The following is a 20716-nucleotide window of genomic DNA, read 5'->3' as shown; positions in this document are numbered from 1 at the left end:
TTTAGCTCCCTTCTATAAGTGAGAACATGCAATAATTGCTTTTCAGTGCCTTGCTTATTTCACTTAACCTCCAGTTCCATCTATGTTGCTGAAAATAACAGGATTTTATTCTTTTTTATGGCTGAATAATATTTCATCATGTTTAATATGTACCAGTTTTCTTTGTTCTTCCATCGATGGACACTTACGTTGATTTCATATCTGTGCTATTGTGAGTAGTGCTACCGTAAACATGGGGGTGCAGGTGTATGAAATACTGATTTCTTTTCCTTTGGATAAATAGCCAGTCGTGGAATTGCTGGGTCGACTCCCCTCCCTCACCATATACAAAAATCAACTCAAAATGGATTAAAGACTTATATCTAAGACCCGAAACTATAAAACTACTTGAAGAAAACATAGAGGAAATGTTCCAAGACATTGATGTAAGCTAAGATTTTTATGGCTAAGATCTCAAAAGCATAAGCAACAAAAATAAAATATCCCCATTTAAAAAATTTACTTTTGGGCCATTATTTTTTTACCCACTGTCCTATATGTGAACATTTCATTTGTTTCCCGTATTTTGCAATTGCAGACAGTGCTTCAAAGAATAATCTCTTGCGTATGTATTTTCATATTTTTGAAGGTTACACTCAGGGTAAATTCCTACAACTTGAATTGCTCAATCAAAAGATAAGTGTAGGTGTAATTTGTATTGTTGAAAATACATGTTTAGACATGACTAACGGTTATATGAAAAAATGCTCAGCATCGCCAGTCATGGGGAATGCACATCAAGACAAAGACGCGTTATCATCTCACACCCGTTAGAAAGGCTGTCATCAAAAAGACAAAAGACAACACATATTGACCAAGAGTGTGTGGAAAAGGAAACCCTGGTTCACTGTTGGTTCACTGTTGGTTGGTCAATTAGTGTCGCTATTATGGAAAACAGTGTGGCAGTTGCTAAAAAAAAATTAAAAATAGAACAGCCATGTGATCCAGCAGATTCATAACTAGGTATATATACAAGAGAAATGAAATAATTATGTCAAAGCGACATCTGCATTCTCATGTTCATTGAAGCATTATTCACCATAGCCAGGACAGGGAGGAATCAACCTAAAGGTTCATCAGTGGACACATGGATAATGAAAACGTGGGGATGTATGTGTGTATGTCTATGTGGATTCTTAATGGTATTCCACACATATTTAGTGGAATACCATTAAGCCTTAAACATAAGGAAATCCTGTCATTTATGACAACATGGATGGACTTGGGGGACATTATGTTAAATGTGATATAAGCCAAGTACAGAAAGATGAATAACGCATGATCTCACTTAAATGGAGAATATAGAAGCAGAGAGTAGAATGGTGGTTACCAGAGCTTGAGGGTGGGGACCAGGGAGATTAGAGAGATGTTAGTCAAAAGACACAAAATTTCAGTTAGAAGGTATAAGTTCAGCTTAGCAGTTTTTCGACTTTGTGATGGTGCCAAAGCACAATATATGTTCAGTAGAAACAGTATTTCAGATTTTGAATTTTGATCTTTCCTGGGCTAGCTGTGCAATACTCTCTTGGAGCTTTCAGTCAGCCACACAATCCAGAGAGTAAACGACTGATACTCTACCCTGTACCATGTTACCAGATGACTTTGCCCAACTGTAGGCTAATGTAAGTGTTCTGAGCATGTTTAAGGGGAGACTAGGCTACCTGAAAAGTAAGTTGGTATATTAAATACATTTTTGACTTATGATTATTTTCAACTTATGATGGATTTATCGGGACGTCACCTCATAAGTCAAGAAGCATCTGTATTGTATACTTGAAAATTGCTGAGAGAGTAGATTTTGTGTTCTTACCATAAAAAGTGATAACTATGTGAGGTGATGCATGTATTAGCTCAATGTAGCCATTCTACAATGTATACATATTTTAAAATATGTTGTACATCGTAAATATATACAGTTTTCACTTGTCAAGTAGGGAAAGGGATAAAAAGTTTATGTTTAGGATAAATTCCTGGAAGTGGGATTGGTGAGTCAAAAGTAAACGCTGACATCGTTTCATTAAGTATTGTCAGATTCTCCTTCAAGGTCTGTACCACCTTGCATTCCCTCATCGGTGAAAAAGAGTACCTGTTTCCCACATCCTTTCCAACAGAAAGTGTTGTATTTTTAATTGTTGCTGATCTGATAGGTCAGAAATTTTATCACAGTGTAGTTTTAGCTGGTCTTTAATTATGAGTAACGTTAACCATCTCCTAGTATTTAAGAGCCATGCTTATATTTGTCTTTTGATGTTGTCTGTTCATGTCTGTTCTACCCATTTTTCTCTAGTGCTTTTAATTTTTTCTGATTGTTTTTAAGAGTTCTTTATATATTGGAGATATTAGTCTTATTTGCAAGTATCTTCTCCCTGTTCATCAGTAGTCTTGATTTTGAAGAAATGCACTTCTTCGTAAGTATGCAATTAGGTTAAATGTAAAAAGACGTAGGAAAACAAGCAGACATTAATCTTTAAAATGCTAGAGTGGTTATGTTACTTTCAGACAAAGTAGACTTTAGGACAGGGAATATTATCAGAGACAAAGAAGGACACTTTACAATTATGAAAGAGACAGTCCCCCAGGTAGATACAACAATCCCAAATTCTAATATTAGAGCATTAAGGTACATGAAGAAAAAAAATGAGTAAAACTAAGGGAACAAACCCACAGTGATTACTGAAGATTTCAACATTCATCTGTTCATAACTGATAAAATAGATGGAAAATCAGTAAGGGTGTAGATTTGAAGAATACTATTAAGTAACTTGACCTAATAGGTATTTATTAAATACTACATCCACCAAGATCAGATTATATAAATTATACTGTCTGATTATAGCAAAATTAAATTAGAAATCGGTAACAATGCAAATCTAGATATTTTATAATTGGGAATTAAACCAGAGCTTTTCAATACTCATGGGTTAAGAAAGAAATCATAAGGGATATTAGAAAATGCTTTGAAAACAAAAATATAACATATATTAGTCTGCTTGCGCTAGACTGCCATAACAAAATACCATAAACTGGGTGGCTTAAAACAATAGACATTTATTTTCTCACAGTCTGGAATCTGGAAGTCTGAAATCAGGGTGCCAGCGTAGTCAGTTTACACTGACATCTGTTTTCCTAGCTTGTAGGTGGCAGCTATTCCCCTGTGTAACTCACATGCCCTCTTGGTGCGCATGTGTGCATGGGGGCTTTCTGGTGTCCTTTTTCGTAAGGATACTAATCCCATTGTATTAGGGCCTCCCCCATAACCTCATTTAACCTTAATTGCCTGCTTATAGACCTTGTCTCCACCTAACAGTCATAGTGGGGATTAGGGCTTCAATATATGAATTTGGGAAGTGGGGGTGGTTGGGGGGAGCTCACTTCATAGAGCAACATACCAAGTTTTCTGGAATTTAGCCAAAGCAGTATTTAAATAGACATTTATAGCTTTAAAAGTTTATATCAGATAGAAGAAAAATTTTTAAATGAACAATTTACATTTCCAGTTTAAGACACAGAGCATCAACTTCAAGTAGAAGAAAATAAAGGATATACTAGAAATCAATTAAATAGAAAGTGGAAAAATCAGTGTAAACAAAAACATTATTTGAATCTAGCTAGATTGGTTCAGAAAATAAGGCAGACAAAAATCAGTAATGAAATAGGGGATGTCACTACAGATCTTATAAATATTCAAAGAATGAGAGAAATTATGAATCCGTTCTCAAAAATTCAACAATTTACATGAAGTGGTCAAATACTTGAAAGATACAAATTATTAAAACTCACCAAGAGAGAATAAGAAAATGAGTTTTTAAATATCTTTTAAAGACATAGAACTTACAATTTTAAACCTTTCCACAAAGAAAACTGCAGGTTCATATGACTAAACTGGTAAATTCTATCAGACAACTAGTGAAAAAGTACTAGTCTAAACTGGTAAATTCTATCAGACAACTAGTGAAAAAATACTAGTCTTACATAAATCCTTTTAGAAAAGAGAGGAATAGAATGTCCTTCCTTACACGTTTTACGAGGCGATTATTGCAGGCATTACAAGAAAGCTAGAAGCTACATCTCTTCAAACATATATTCAGAAATCTCTAACAGAATATTAGCAAATCAAATCCAGAAATGTATAACAAGGTAATGTATCATGACCAAAAGGGGTTTATCGTAGGAATGCAAGATTAATATTTGAAAACAATATAATTTTTCTTAACAAAATTTCGGCTGGGCGTGGTGGCTCAAGCCTGTAATCCCAGCACTTTGGGAGGCCGAGACGGGCGGATCACGAGGTCAGGAGATCGAGACCATCCTGGCTAACACGGTGAAACCCCGTCTCTACTAAAAAATACAAAAAACTAGCCGGGCGCGGTGGCGGGCGCCTGTAGTCCCAGCTACTTGGGAGGCTGAGGCAGGAGAATGGCGTGAACCCGGGAGGTGGAGCTTGCAGTGAGCTGAGATCTGGCCACTGCACTCCAGCCTGGGCGACAGAGCAAGACTCCGTCTCCAAAAAAAAAAAAAAAATTTCAAAAACTTTTGTAATTACTTGAATAGATGTGGAAAAAGCCTGTGACAACATTCAGCATCTGTTCAGCACACGAAGAATAGAAAAGAATGTCTTTAACTTGATAAGGAGTATCTATGGAAAAGTAACAGTTAACATGATATTAATGGTGAAAGATTGAATGCTTGCTTTCTAAGATTGGGAAAGTGGCAAGGATGTCCACTTTCATCACTTACATTAAACATTGTACTGGATGTAGTAGTCATTACATTAAGACAAGAAGCAGAGATAAGAGTCATCAGATTGGAAAGGAAGAACAAAAAGGATTTTGTCTACAAACCATGTGATTGTGTGGATAGAAAGTCCTAAGGAATATACCAAAAAGTAATACAGTCAATAATCAGAAGTAACTGATTTCTTCATAACAAGTACAAAAGTAAAATGTTGTAGAAAAATGTCATTTACAATATCATAAATCATTGCATACCTTGGGATAAATTTAACAAAACAGTGTTGAGACCTGTACACTGAAAACTGTAATATAATAGAGTAATTAAAGAACTCCTAGATATATTGAGAAAGATCCTGCATTCATGGATTGAAAGATTGTGAAGATAATTCTCCCCAGATCGGTTTTAGATTAAGCAATTCCAATAGAAATTTCAACAGACAGTTTTTTTTTTCCACAAATTGATAAGCTGCTTTTCAAGATTAGATGGAAAATGTTAAGCATCTAGAATAGACCAAACAAGTTTTAAAAAGAATAAACAAATTAGAAGATTTAAATTACATGGTTTTTTTTGTTTGTTTGTTTGTTTTTTTTTTTTGAGACGGAGTCTCGCTCTGCCGCCCAGGCTGGAGTGCAGTGGCCGGATCTCAGCTCACTGCAAGCTCCGCCTCCCGGGTTCACGCCATTCTCCTGCCTCAGCCTCCGGAGTAGCTGGGACTACAGGCGCCCGCCACCGCGCCCGGCTAGTTTTTTGTATTTTTTAGTAGAGACGGGGTTTCACCGTGTTAGCCAGGATGGTCTCGATCTCCTGACCTCGTGATCCGCCCATCTCGGCCTCCCACAGTGCTGGGATTACAGGCTTGAGCCACCGCGCCCGGCCTAAATTACATGTTTTGAAGATCCAGTTTAAAACTTCTTGTCCGTATGTGCCAAGGTAATTCAGTGACACAAGAATACTCTTTTTCAGTGGGGGTTACAATCCTAGTCTCTGATGACACAGACTTGAAACCAACAAAGATCAAAAGAGACAAACAAGGGCATTACATAATGGTAAAGGGATCAATGCAACAAGAAGAGCTAACTGTCGTAAATAAATATGCACCCAATACAGGAACATCCAAATTCATAAAGCAAGTTCTTAGAGACCTACAAAGAGACTTAGACTCCAACACAATAACAGTGGGAGACTTTTGACACCCACTGCTAATATTAGATCAACGAGACAGAAAATTAACAAGGATATTCAGGACTCAAACTCAGCTCTGGACCAAGCGAACCTAATAGACATCTGTAGAAATCTCCACCCCAATCAACAGAATATATATTCTTCTCAGCACCACATCACACTTATTCTAAAATTGACCACATAATTAGAAGTAAAACACTCCTCAGCAATTGCAAAAGAACAGAAATCATAACAAACAGTTTCTCAGACCACAGTGCAATCAAATTAGAACTCAGGATTAAGAAACTCACTCAAAACCGCACAACTACATGGAAACTGAACAACCAGCTCCTGAAGGACTGCTGGGTGAATAACGAAATGAAGGCAGAAGTAAAGATGTTCATTGAAACCAATGAGAACAGAGACACAAAGTACCAGAATCTCCGGGACACATTTAAAGCAGTGTGCAGAGGGAAATTTATAGCACTGAATGCTCACAAGAGAAAGTAGGAAAGATCTAAAATTGACACCATAACATCAAAATTAAAAGAAGTAGAGAAGCAAAAGCAAACAAATTCAAAATCTAGCAGAAGACAGTAAATAACCAAGATCAGAGCAGAACTGAAGGAGATAGAGACACAAAAAAATCCTTCAAAAAATAAATGAATCCAGGAGCTGGGTTTTTGAAAAGATCAACAAAATAGATCACTAGCGAGACTAATAAAGAAGAGAGAAGAATCAAATCAATGCAATAAAAAATGATATAGGGGATATCACCACTTATCCCACAGAAATACAAACTACCATCAGAGAATACTATAAACACCTCTATGCAAATAAACTAGAAAATCTAGAAGAAATTGATAAATTCCTGGACACATACACCCTCCCAAGTCTAAATCAGGAAGGAATCGAATCCCTGAATAGACCAATAATAAGTTCTGAAATTGAGGCAGTAATTAATAGCCTACCAACCAAAAAAAGTTCAGGACCGGACAGATTCACAGCCAAATTCTACCAGAGATACAAAGAGGAGCGGGTACCATTCCTTCTGAAACTATTCCAAACAATAGAAAAAGAGGGAATCCTCCCTAACTCATTTTATGAGGCCAGCATCATCCTGATCCAAAATCTGCAGGCACACGACAAATAAAAGAAAATTTCAGGCCAATATCCCTGATGAACATTGATGCGAAAATTCCCAATAAAATACTGGCAAACCAAATCCAGCACCACACCAAAAGGCTTATACACCACGATCAAGTTGGCTTAATCCCTGGGGTGCAAGGCTGGTTCAACATATGCAAATCAATAAACGTAATCCATCACATAAACAGAACCAGTGACAAAAACCACATGACTATCTCAATAGATGCAGAAAAGGCCTTTGACAAAATTCAACACCCCTTCATGCTAAAAACTGTCAATAAACTAGGTATTGATGGAACATAAACTAATAAGAGCTATTTATGACAGACCCACAGCCAGTATCATACTGAATGGGCAAAAACTGAAAGCATTCCCTTTGAAAACTGGCACGAGACAAGGATACCTTTTCTCACCACCCCTATTCGACATAGTATTGGAAGTTCTGGCCAGGGAAATCAGGCAAGAGAAAGAAATAAAGGGTATTCACATAGGAAAGGAGGAAGTCAAATTGTCTCTGTTTGCAGATGACATGATAGTATATTTAGAAAACCCCACCGTCTCAGCCCAAAATCTCCTTAAGCTGATAAGCAACTTCAGCAAAGTCTCAGGATACAAAATCAGTGTGCAGAAATCAAAAGCATTATTATACACCAGTAACAGACAAACAGAGAGCCAAATCATGAATGGACTTCCATTCACAATTGCCTCAAAGAGAATAAAATACCTAGGAATCCAACTTATAAGGGATGTGAAGGACCTCTTCAAGGAGAACTACAAACCACTGCTTAGTGAAATAAAAGAGGACACAAACAAATGGAAGAACATTCCATTTTCATGGATAGGAAGAATCAATATTGTGAAAATGGCCATACTGCCCAAAGTAATCTATAGATTCAATGCTGTCCCCATCAAGCTACTGTTGACTTTCCTCGCACAATTGGAAAAAGCCACTTTAAACTTCATATAGAACCACAAAAGAGCCCATGTAGCCAAGACAACTCTAAGCAAAAAGAATAAGGCTGGAGGCATCACACTACCTGAACCTGACTTCAAACTATACTACAAGACTGCAGTAACCAAAACAGCATGGTACTGGTACCAAAACAGATACATAAACCAGTGGAACAGAAGAGAGACCTCAGAAATAACACTACACATCTACAACCATCTGATCTTTTACAAACCTGACAAAAACAAGCAATGGAGAAAGAATTCCCTATTTCATAAATGGTGTTGGGAAAACTGGCCAGCCATTTGCAGAAAACTGAAACTGGACCCCTTCCTTACACCTTATACAAAAATTAAGATGGATTAAAGACTTAAAAGTGAGACCTAAAACCATAAAAATCCTAGAAGAAAACCTAGGCAATACCATTCAGGACATAGGCGTGGGCGAAGACTTCATGTCTAAAACACCAAAAGCAATGGCAACAAAAGCCAAAATTGACACATGGGATCTAATTAAACTAAAGAGTTTCTGCACAGCAAAAGAAACTATCATCAGAGTGAACAGGCAACATACAGAATGGGAGAAAAGTTTTGCAATCTGTCTGACAAAGGGCTAATATCCAGAATCTACAACGAATTTAAATTTACAAGAAAAAAACCAACCCCATCAAAAAGTGGGTGAAGAATATAAACAGACACTTCTTAAAAGAAGACATTTATGCAGCCAACAAACATGAAAAAAAGCTCATCACTGGTCATTAGAGAAATGCAAATCAAAACCACAATGAGATACCATCTCATGCCAGTTAGAATGTTGATCATTAAAAAGTCAGGAAACAACAGATGCTGGAGAGAATGTGTAGAAATAGGAATGCTTTTACACTTGGGGAATGTAAATTAGTTCAACCATTGTGGAAGACAGTGTGGTGATTCTCCAGGGACCTAGAACTAGAAATACCATTTGACCCAGCAATCCCATTATTGGGTATATACCCAAAGAACTATAAATCATTCTATAAAGACATGTACACACATGTGTTTATTACAGCACTATTCACAATAGCGAAGACTTGGAGCCAACCCGAATGTCCATCAATGATAGACGGGATAAAGAAAATGTGGCACATATACAACATGGAATACTGTGCAGCCATGAAAAAGGATGAGTTCATGTCCTTTGCAGGGACATGGATGAAGCTGGAAACCATCATTCTTAGCAAACTAACACAAGAACAGAAAACCAAACACCTCATGTTCTCACTCACAAGTGGGAGTTGAACAATGAGAACATATGAACATACAGAGGGGAACATCACACGCTGGGGCCTGTCGGGGGTTGGGCGGCTAGGGGAGGGATAGCATTAAGAGAAATACCTAATATAGGTGATAGGTTGATGGGTGCAGCAAACCACCATGGCACGTGTATACCTATGTAACAAAACTGCACGTTCTGCACATGTACCCCAGAACTTAAAGGATTTAAAAAAAAAGTCTTTTTCAACAAAGGATACTAGGCCTACTGGATATTTACAGTGAAAGAAAAAGTGAACTTTAATCTTTTAACTCACACCATCGCCATAATTAAAATGGACAATAATAAATAGGCTCATATCTAAAAGTTAAAGGTGTAAGACTTTTTAGAATAAAACCAATCTTTTCATAGAAATATTTGTAAACTGGACAAAGTTTTAAAATACCAGAAACACATACCATGAAAGAAAAAATGAGGCTGGGCGCAGTGGCTCACACCTATAATTCTAACACTTCAGGAGGCTGCCGTGGGAGAATCACGTGAGACTAGGAGTTTGAAACTAGCCTGGGGAACATAGTGAGACCCTGTATCTACAAAAAATAATAATAAATTAGCTAGTTGTGGTGGTATGTGCCTATAGTCCCAGCTACTTGGGAGGATGAGGCCAGAGGGTGGCTTGAGCTCAGGAGGTCAAGACTGCAGTGACCCATGATTGGACCACTAACTGCACTCCAGCATGGGTGACAGAGTGAGACCCTATCTCAAAAAAGAAAAATCATCATTTCGACCTCATCAGAATTAAAAACTTAGGCTTTTCAAAAGAAACCATTAATAAAAGGAAAAGGTAAACCAGGACCAGGGTAAAAATATTTGCAGCACATAACAGACAACTCTTACAACTGAATGAGACAGACATCCCAGTTAAAAAAACTTTCCACAGACATTTACAAAAGAAGGTACCTAATTGTACACCAAGGAAGTGGAAAGATGGTCAACATTATTCATCATTTGGGAAATGCAAATTTAAACTAAAAATGCATTTATGGGAGAATATATATCATATAGGAGAAGTCCTATTCATTTCTTTTAAATCACTGTTTATTTAGCTGGCTCTTTAATAAAAATCATATTTGACATCAATTTAAACTGCTGGTGACTTTGATAGTTTTACTAGTAAAGGCACTTCCTTCCCCACCTCTTATTTGTGACCGTAATGTTTGTGGATCAAGATGCAAAATAGTGGCTCCTAAATGTGAGGATGCTTAAAAATGCAGGTTTCTGGGGTCCATTCTGCTTACAAGAAACTAGATTCTGGAGGTGGGGCCCTAGAATCTGCATTTCCACAAGCATTGTAGGTGTTTATGATGCAGGTACATCACAAACAATTGTTTTAAAAATGCTGGGCCAAAGAGTATCTGTTGTTTAGGTAGTAGTTGATCCTAGGAAAACATTTGAAACTCCCAGAGACCCAAGAAGCCCTATGTCTGATTTGGGAGTTTCCTGCTCAACTTTGACCTGACAGTTCAACAGGCAGTACGACCATTCCCGCAAGATTTCTTGTCTCTTCAGCTGTTTCCTAGCTTGAAATCAGAAAATAGTCTTCATCTCCATATAAATAAGATTTTAGTGAAAATTTATTAAACCAATTGTATTGAGACTTTAGAACATATATAATCATTGCAGAAAGCATAAAATAATGCAATATACTATCATAATGTCTCAGATTTTGTTGCTTTGAAATTGTCAAAGGGTGAGCCCAGCACACTGGCGTGCTGCACCTGTAGTCCCAGCTACTCAGGAGATCAGCTTGGGCAACACAATGAGACCCCTGTCTCTCAAAAATAGTAATAATAATAATTTTAAAAATCAGGAAAAAAACTACAATGACATTAGCAAAGGCTACCGTTCTTTATATTGCAACTTCCCCCATTTGTCAACATTACATATTTGCAGACATTTGCTTTCTGTTAATAAAGCACTAAACAGTGCCATGCCCTTTCTGAATAAACATGGGTAGCAACCATTTGAATCAGCTCTGGAGACATGACAGCTGTGTTACTGCATTTTGGGTTTGGTTAACATAGGATTGTACCTGTGTCAGCTTGCATTGTACTTACTCGGGTATTAAACTGTTCCTTAGATATAGATCTGCTGTTGTTTTGAAAATATGCTTTTATTTATGAGATAATCATATTTGATATACTGTTTCCTCTATCTCATTCTGTGAGCACTTTGTAAATATCACAGTACAGTTGCTGGACATCACATCTTTGAAGCATTTTACAGGAGACAAGACATAAAAAATAAAATTAAGGATTTGAAAGGAGGAATCAAATTATTACTTGCAGATGATTTGTCTGCAGTGATCATTCGAGATAGTGCTCATTTTGGCAGCACATGTAGCAACAGTGGAAAATCAGGGGAGAATCTAAACAATTAGAATTAAACTCACCAAGGTGATTAAGATCAGTATGTGAAAAATCAGTAATACCCTTGAAAATCTTCCTCTTCCCACTTCCAACCCATTCCTCCCACGTCATGACCGTGTATCCAGTGAAAATCTTAGAATGAGTTACCCTTGATCCCTCAAAATCAGTCCATCAGCACAACCAGTTTTCTCAAGCTTCCAAATAATATTCAGAACCAGCCACTGCTCGCTACTCTCCCTTGCAGCCACCCTGGATTGTAGCCGCCATCACCAGTTGCCTGGAGCACTCCAGGACTTCCCTGCTTCCCACTGTTGGGCTCCTACAGGAATTTCCTTGGTTCTTCACAAAGTAGCCAGAATTAACCGTTTAATATGTGTGAGATCATGCTACTCCTTGCTCAAAAACACTGTAGTTTGTTACACTTAGAATAATCCATGCTCCTACAAGGAGACCTGCTCTTATACCTCTGAGCTCAGCTCCTACCTCCTACTCCTCCCTCACTGCACAATGGTCACTTAAGCCTCCTTGTTCAACTCACCAAATACATTCCTAACTTTCTTCCCCTCGATCTCTGCCATTCAGAACTTGGCACTAGTGTCGCTCCTTAGAGAGGCATTTTCGGTTCCAGCCACAGCCCCGGGGTGTTTGATTTTTCTTTATACACACATCTTCACCTAATATATTCAACTTCTGATCCCCCGACTAGGATGTTACTGCCATGACAGCAGCCGCTTTTCTTTGTTCCCCACTGTAGCCCCAGCCAATAGACAGTACCTGGCACAGGGTACACATTCATATGTTTGTATTCAGTGGATGGGGTATATACTGTTTTACCCCTCCTGGCCACTTTAGACATTTCCGTTTGTAATTTGCAGAACAGCCTCTTGGCTCTGTGAGAGAAAAACACTGTCTTAATCTCCTTTTTCTCCAACATCTAAACAGTCCATGGAATTAATATATAGGAATTGTATATTATATGTAGGAATATATATTACATTATAGGAATATATATTATATAGGAATATAGTATAGGAATTAATGACATACAGTTAAGCCTTATGCTTTATTTTTACTTTATTAAGATTTATGTAAATTTGAGTTTCATACTAATAAAACTGATGAGCTGAGGAGTGTCTCTTGTTTTAAAGGAGCCAAAGAGTAGTGCTGTTATATCACATCTAAGAAGGGCAGAAAGCAAGAAGGAATAGATGCCTATACTGACTGTTGCAAGGAATTGTGCCTTCGTTTCCCGGTGTCTTTAGTTTCGTTCTTTAGTAAAATGTAATCTTATATCTGGTGCTTGCTTTCTTTTTTTGTTTGTCATCTTTTCTGTTCAACATATGCAGAGGGTTCTCAAGCTATACAAAAGAATGTTCTAAATTGGTAGGGCTAAAAACATGTTTGGATTTTATTACCTCCAGCTAGATTATTCCACTACTCAGATTATTTAATCTTTGTAGAATTGAATTAAAGCCAAATTTCCTCCATATTATGAATGTCCTTGTCTATTTCTAATTATTTCCTATATCTCCTAAATCCTAGATATTTCCTCCGATTCCTGAATCCTCAATGAAATTACTATATCATTTCAAAGCTTATGTTACTATGAATTTCAGTGATGGTGGAAATAAAGTAGCCTCACAAAATGGGTTTTGCTCTGACATCATTTCCTAGAACAAAAACATCAAAATCTACTATTTTGAAACTTAGTGGCTGACTGAATTTCTGACTTTCTCAGTATATAAACACTTTAGGCATGTGAACCACCTCCCCCCTCACCAAAGGTCATTTATGTTTTATGTCAGTGTTAGCCCCTGATGATATCTGAGGTTTGCTATTCAGAAATCTGTTTCATTGAGAAGTTGGGTATCAGGTGGGTTAGTTAGAAGAGGCTACTGAAATATTGAGGCCAGGACATCAGAGATCAGTTCTAGTGTATTCCAAACTTTCAGATGAAATAGATATTTCAGTTCTTGGAAATCTCTGTCTCAGATTCATTTTTGTTTAGTCCTTTGCTACTCTAGTTAACAATACGATCTTGATTTTTGCCTTCATATATTGTCTGCTAAATGTATGTTGTTGTATCAACTCTTTATTCATCATACATGTATCAAAAAATCCAAGTGACCTATTAAAGTGTATCGTTACCAATTATACCAACCAAATTTCAACATTCAGTCTGCCTGAGCATTTTCTATTTTCATATCCTTTGAAGAAGAAAAATACTCCCACTTTTTCATTTTCTAAAACGCAATCTTTATTGGTTTCTGCTAATTTAAAAAGTAACACATATTTCTGATTGTTAGACCCAATTTTTCTTAAAAAATGCATTGTTATGACAAAAGTCAACTGTCTGAATAGAGTTTGGGGAAACATATATTTTGAAGAATTGCTTCTTATGTTGTTTTCTTTTTATTCACAGTATATCTCTCTACCGGGGGAATTGCAGGCCCATACGATTTGAGCCACCAATGCTGGATTTCCATGAACAGTAAGTTTAAAATTTTTGAATTTTCCATTAAACTATTATATGTATTTTACATGCATTTGTCTTGTCTTTTGCCTGTGTTATATCTATATGGGAAAGTTACATGTTCTAGTCATCAGGAAAACAAATGATACTGAATGCAGTTTGAAAATGGGAAGCAAGTATCTATTAGGAGTCTAACATACACTATTTTAGGAGTCTAACATATAGTGTTTTTAAAGCTTGAAAAATACTCTCATGTTGTAGTCTCTGGTTCAGAGAATCTTTGGAAATGGCAAAGAACTTACCGTTAGCTGTTTTGATTAGCACTTCATTTTTATTTTTACTATTTAAAAATCTTCTTGTGAATAAAATATATTCTATTCATTTAATATATGTGCTTTTAATATACAAGCTCTTATACATCACCAAATAGTATTATCAGCAACCCAAAATGGCAAGTAAAAGCAAATGCACAGACAGACATGGTTCAGTCACAGAACTGCCTTGATGAGCTAAGCAAACCACTGCACACTCTCCCCCAAGCAGGAGAGACCCCCTAGCCTCTAAGCACCTAATATACCCAAGGGCCAGCAAAGCAGCTACGTACCTGCACTCAGCACCTAAGAAAGAGCCCCACAGTGTTCCACCAAGATATTTCCTTGGCCTGCCCAATGGCCCTGCACCTGAAATCAGGGCCTGAAAAACAGCCCTGTGGGCAGCCACCAGCAGACACACCTCCATACCAGCTGAGCAGCTCTGTGCCTGTGTCTCAGGCCTAAGAAATAGCCCTCTGGGTCGTCCCTATCAAACATGTCCCCACGCCAGCCAAGCAGCCTTGTGCTCACATCCTGGACCTCAGAAACAGCCCCATAGGCTGCCCCTGGCAGACACGCTTCACAGCCATCTAAACACCCATGTGTCTGCTCCCCCATCCTGAGAAACAGCCCCATGGGCCACTCCAAGCCAACAGATAGCCAAGCCATCTGAGAAGCCGTGAGACTGCATCCCAAGCCTGGAAAACAGCCCTGCGGGCCATCCCTGGCAAACACACTCCCAGTTCAGCTGAGCAGCCTCAGTGGGCTCCCAAATGTCCCTTCACAGATTCTCCAAAAAGAGTTTTTTCATCCTGCTGAGTCAAAAGAAAATTTTAACTCCGTGACATAAATCCACACATCACAAAGCAGTTTCACAGATAGCTAGGCCTGAGAAACAGCCCTTTGGGCTACTCCTAGCAGGCATACCCCCACGCCATCCAACTAAACACGTGCTTGTGCTCCTGCCCAGAGTGACAGCCCTGTGGTGTAGAGCCAGACCCTAAGTTGGCTAGATTCCAAGCTGCCTAACCCGCTGCATGGATGCACACGTCCCTGACCTGGGAAAGCCTTGTGAGCCCACCCTCAACAAAGCTGCACCACTGCCACCACAGACTCTCTCAGCCTAGGCTGCTGAGATACTTGCAGACGTCAGGTGTGACTCACAACTGAGGAAAGTACACAGAGACTACACTACAGTGCCCACCTAGACACAGATGCGCCAAAGCCAATGCACCCCACCAGTCTGACACTCCAAGACCCATTTATCCCTGTGAAATGTACTCCGTAAAATTGGAAGAAATGACTTTTCTACCAGATGTATAGAAATCAACATGGGGACACATCAAATATAGAAAAGGAAATATGACACCTCCAAAGGAAAAAAATAATTCTCAGTAACAGACCCCGGTCATAAGAAAATATGCTAAATGCCAGAGAAATAATTCAAAATAAACTTAAAGAATCTCAATGAGATACAAGAAAACACACAGTTCAGCAAAATCAAGAAAACAATTTATGATTTGAATAAGAAATTCAACAAAGAAATAGGTAACACAAAAAAGAACCAAACAGAAATCCCAGAGCTGAAGAATTCAATGAGTGAAATAAAAAATACAGTCAGGAGCTTCAACAACAGACTAAACCAAGCAAAAGAAAGAATTTCTGAACTTGAAGACACATCTTTTGAAATAACACAGGCAGACAAAAAAAGAAAAAATGGTAAAGAAAGCCTACAGGATGTATTGTATACCATGAAGTGAGCAATGTGGTCATTCCAGAAGGAGAAGAGAAAGGAGAAAAGTGTAGAAAATACACTTAATGAAATAGTAGCTGAAAACTTCCCAAGTCCTGAAATTCGAGATGGACATCCAGGTCCAATAAACTCAAAGAATTCCAATTAGAGTCAGCCCAAACAGGTTATCTCTGAGGCACGTTATAGTCAAATTACCAGATGTTAAAGGCGAAGAATTCTAAAAGCAGCAAGAGAAAAGTGTCAAGTCACATATAAGGGAATTCCCATTAAACTAACAGCAGATTTCTCAGCAGAAAACTTACAGGCCGGGAAAGAATGGAATGATATATTAAAAATACTTAAAGTGGGGGTGGGGGACCTGTGAGCCAAGAACACTATACCCCGCAGAGCTACATTTCAGAAATGAAAAAGGAGTAAAATCTTTCACAGACAAGCAGAAATGAAGGGAATTCGTCACTGCTAGACTGGCCTTACAAGAAATTCTCAAGGGAGTCTTATATCTGGAAATGAAAAAATAACCACCATTATGAAAACATGTGAAGCTATAAAATTCACTGGTAGAGTCCAGACACAAAGAAAGGAAAAAGAGTCAAACTGTATCAATGTGGAAAACCACCCAAACACAGAAAAACCGTAAGAAAGGAAGTACAGAACAAACGATAAAACATCCAGAGAACAATGTGACAGGAACAAGTCTTTACCTGTCAATAACCTTGAATGTAAATGGGTTCAGTTCCCCCATTTAAAAGATATGGACTGGCTGAATGGATAATACACCCAACTATACACTGCCTGTAAGAAACTCACCTCACCTGTAAATTCATACAGACTGATAGTGAAGGGATAGAAAAAGATAATCCATCCAAATGGAAACCAAAAGCCAACAGGAGTGGCATTAGTTGTATCAGGCCAAACAGGCATCAAGTGAAAAGCTGTAAAAAGCAACAAAGAAGGACATTATGAGATAAAAGGATCAGTTAAGCAAGATAATATAACAGTTGGAAATATATATGCACCCAACACTAGAGCACCCAGAAATAAAAAGCAACTATTAGATCTAAAGGGAGAGATAGACCCTAGTACAGTAATAGAATTGGGGATTTCAGCAGCCCACTTTCAGCATTGGACAGGTCATCTAGACAGAAAATCAACAAAGAAGCACTGGATTTAAACTACACCATCAACCAAATGGACCTAACAGTCACTTACAGAACATTTCACCAAACAGCTTCAGGATACAATTTCTTTCATCAACACATGAAACATTCTTCAGGATTGCTCATATGTTAGGACACAAAACAAATCTCAAAAAAATTTTTTTAATTAATTTTATCCACTATCTTATCTGACCACAGTGGAATTTAAAACTAGAAATCAGTAACAAGAGGAACATTCAAAACTACAAATACATGAAAATCAAACAACATGTTCCTGAATGACCAATGGGTGAAGGAAGACATTAAATGGTAAACTAAAATATTTCTTGAGACAAATGAAAATAGAAATACAATATACCAAAACCTATGGGGCATAGCAAAAGCAATATGAAGAGGCAAATTTATGTAACAATAAATCCTACATTAAAAAACTAGAAAGGTTTCAAACAACCTAATGATGCATCTTAAAAGAACTAGAAAAGAACAAACCAAAGCCTCAAAATTAGTGGAAGGAAATAAGTAAGATCAAAGTAAATGAAATTGAGACTAAAAATACCTACAAAAAGTGGGGAACATCTGTATTTATTTGTTGAGTTATAAAAATTATATTATCTCAATATACCATTTTTATAATCTGCTTTTTAAACTTAATGTGCATACTTTAAAAAATTCCATTGAATTTTCTCTTATTTTATAGTATTAAAAACATCAAAATGTATGGGTATATTTGTTAAATTCACTTATTTTTAATTGTTTTAAACTTTGTATTTTGTGATCAGTGCTGAAACTGATGATTTAAACACAACCATAACTATTTGCTTTTCTTCAAGAGAGAGTCTTAATGAAAGGATATACAGAATATTAAAGTTTTGAGTTAACCTTTAGCCTCGAGAGCAGTTTGGTGTCATGAACAAGGAGCAACTTAAAGAAATAAAAGAATTAGTCTGTGACCAGTGAGGAAATAAATGGGATTTCTCGTAGAGACTGTTACTAGTCATAGAGAACGTGAAATCTCATGAGCTGAGAGAAATTGTGGAAGAAGCGTGAATGGATAGATGAACTCCAGTACAAGCAAGGGTCAGGTGACACAGTAAAGAAAATGTATTCGAAGCATAGCAAAGGAGTATAGTTATATAAGACTGTTCCCCGAAGCAGCACATTTACATGCTGCTCCAAAATAGTGGAAACAAACAAAAAACTGCGATGGTCTGAGTGTTTGTGTCCTCCCAAAATTCGTATGTTGAAACCTAATCTCTGATGTGATGGTGTTCAGAGGCAGAGCCGTAGGAGGTGTTTAGGTCCGGAGCGCAGACCTAATCTCACAAATGGGATGAGTGGACTTGTAAGAGATGCCCCATAGAGCTACTGTCCCCCTTCTACCATGTGAGGACCCAGCTAGAACGTGTCACCTGTGACCCAGAAAGAAGGCTTCACACCAGAACCCAACCAAGCCGACGCCACGATCTCAGATTTCCCAGCCTCTAGATTTATGGAAATAAATTTGTCATTTATTCTGCTATAGCAGCCCAAAAGGACTGAGCCACCATTCTACTATTATTTAAAACTTTTCTGTATCAAGTCAGAGAACACCTAGTGGAGTTTATGTTTCACAAGTGTAGAAGTGGATCTGTAGATGTAGGGGTTGGGGCAGGTGTGAACCAACGTGTGTAAGGGTTCAGAGAGGCAGAACCAGTCAGATTTTAAATGAATGTGTATGTATATATACACGCACGTGGATTTATAATAAGGAATTGGCTTATACAGTTGAGAGAGCTGGTTAAGCAAGCTCAAAGCCCACAGGGCCAGGCAGTCAGGAAGGGAAGATAGCGGGCTGGAGCCCAAAGGGCACACACTGAAGCTTCTTGTCCACAGATAGGTATCCAGGGAGGATCCTGAAAAAAAGAGAGAAATTGCAGGTCTAGCTGCTGTTTGAAGCCTCTTGGCTGAGACAGGGCCTAAGCTTTCTTTGAAAGGGCTTCCCAGTGACTAAGGCAGACTCACCTAGAATAATCATTTTTATTAACTTAAAATCAACCTATTAGGGACTTTAATGATGTTTGCAAAATCTCTCCCAGCAGCACTTAGGTTAGTGTTTGAATAACTGGGAAAAGGTATATTATGCTACAAAATAGCTGCTAATCTTCCTTTTCTCTTCTGGCTCCGAGGAGATAATATTACTTGTAACTCACCCAACCAAAAACATACTAGAAAGGGAATTCTGGGGACTGTAGTTCAGCCCAGCCAAGTTGATACCACAAAGCTACCCCATAGATACAAACAGTTTCCTAAATTTAGAACTTCTGACTCTAGAAAATGAAGAGAGATGTGGTTGAAAGAATTTGCTTAGCAATTTTAAGTTAAGGTTCTTTTTTTTTTTAATTGAGACGGAGTCTCGTTCTGTCGCCCAGGCTGGAGTGCAGTGGTGCAATCTCGGCTCACTGCAAGCTCCTCCTCCCGGGTTCACGCCATTCTCCTGCCTCAGCCTCCCGAGTAGCTGGGGCTACAGGCGCCCACCACCGCGCCCAGCTAATTTTTTGTATTTTTAGTAGATACAGGTTTCACCATGTTAGCCAGAACGATCTCGATCTCCTGACCTCGTGATCCACCCGCCTCGGCCTCCCAAAGTGTTGGGATTACAGGCGTGAGCCACCGCGCCTGGCCAAGTTAAGGTTCTTTTTATGAAACTTGAAAGTAGTCTTGGGACAAAGAAAATGAAATTTGTACATTTTCACTGCAGAAAGTAAATTATCAATGTCTTCAGAAAGTGGCTGCTAAAGGAAATCAGATATTTTAGAATATATACTCTTTTAAAGTTATTGTATGTTTTTTCCACTCTCAGAAGCATACAACTTGTTGATTCAAGTTTTTTCCTGCATTAACTACATTTATTTTTGCCCCCACAAATCTCTGCTCTTTTTAACATGAATGTTATTAAGTGAAAAAAGATTAGAATACCATAATACAGAATGGCCCCTCTTAATACCTGTTAGTTACCTATTCAACATCTACCCCCATCCTTTTTCCCTCCCCCCCCCCCCCGCTGCCCCAAATTATCCAGCCTTCAGGCCTGGCACCCTGTCCCTAGCTCAGGGGTAAATCTTGATTAATCAAGACAGTTGTAATAATTCCATTCTTCTTGCTTGTGGTCTGTTCAAGGGTGAATGTGACCCAGTTTTACTCTATAATATGAGGGCAGGTCAAGTGAGGTGTTTCTGGGGAAGGATTTTTTTTTTAACTCTAAAAAGTCACAGCCAGATGCCATGGCTCACGCCTGTAATCCCAACCCTATGGAAGGTCGAGGTGGGAGGAT

The 20716-nt window shown here is 38.1% G+C and overlaps 1 protein-coding gene across 3 annotated transcripts in view; it reads left to right on the top strand.

Annotated features, from left to right (window-relative positions):
* TMEM131 (transmembrane protein 131) overlaps positions 1-20716 on the top strand; it is a 254703-nt gene that overhangs the window by 100451 nt on the left and 133536 nt on the right. For all 3 annotated transcript variants that reach the window (XM_028832201.2, XM_015112922.3, XM_077958821.1), the window contains exon 4: positions 14135-14203. In XM_028832201.2, the coding sequence (XP_028688034.2) occupies positions 14135-14203 (69 nt within the window). The remainder of the gene's footprint in view (positions 1-14134; positions 14204-20716) is intronic.

This window comes from Macaca mulatta, chromosome 13, assembly GCF_049350105.2.
Source record: "Macaca mulatta isolate MMU2019108-1 chromosome 13, T2T-MMU8v2.0, whole genome shotgun sequence".
In the NCBI taxonomy this organism is placed as follows: domain Eukaryota; kingdom Metazoa; phylum Chordata; class Mammalia; order Primates; family Cercopithecidae; genus Macaca; species Macaca mulatta.
This window is presented reverse-complemented; position numbering and strand designations above follow the sequence as displayed.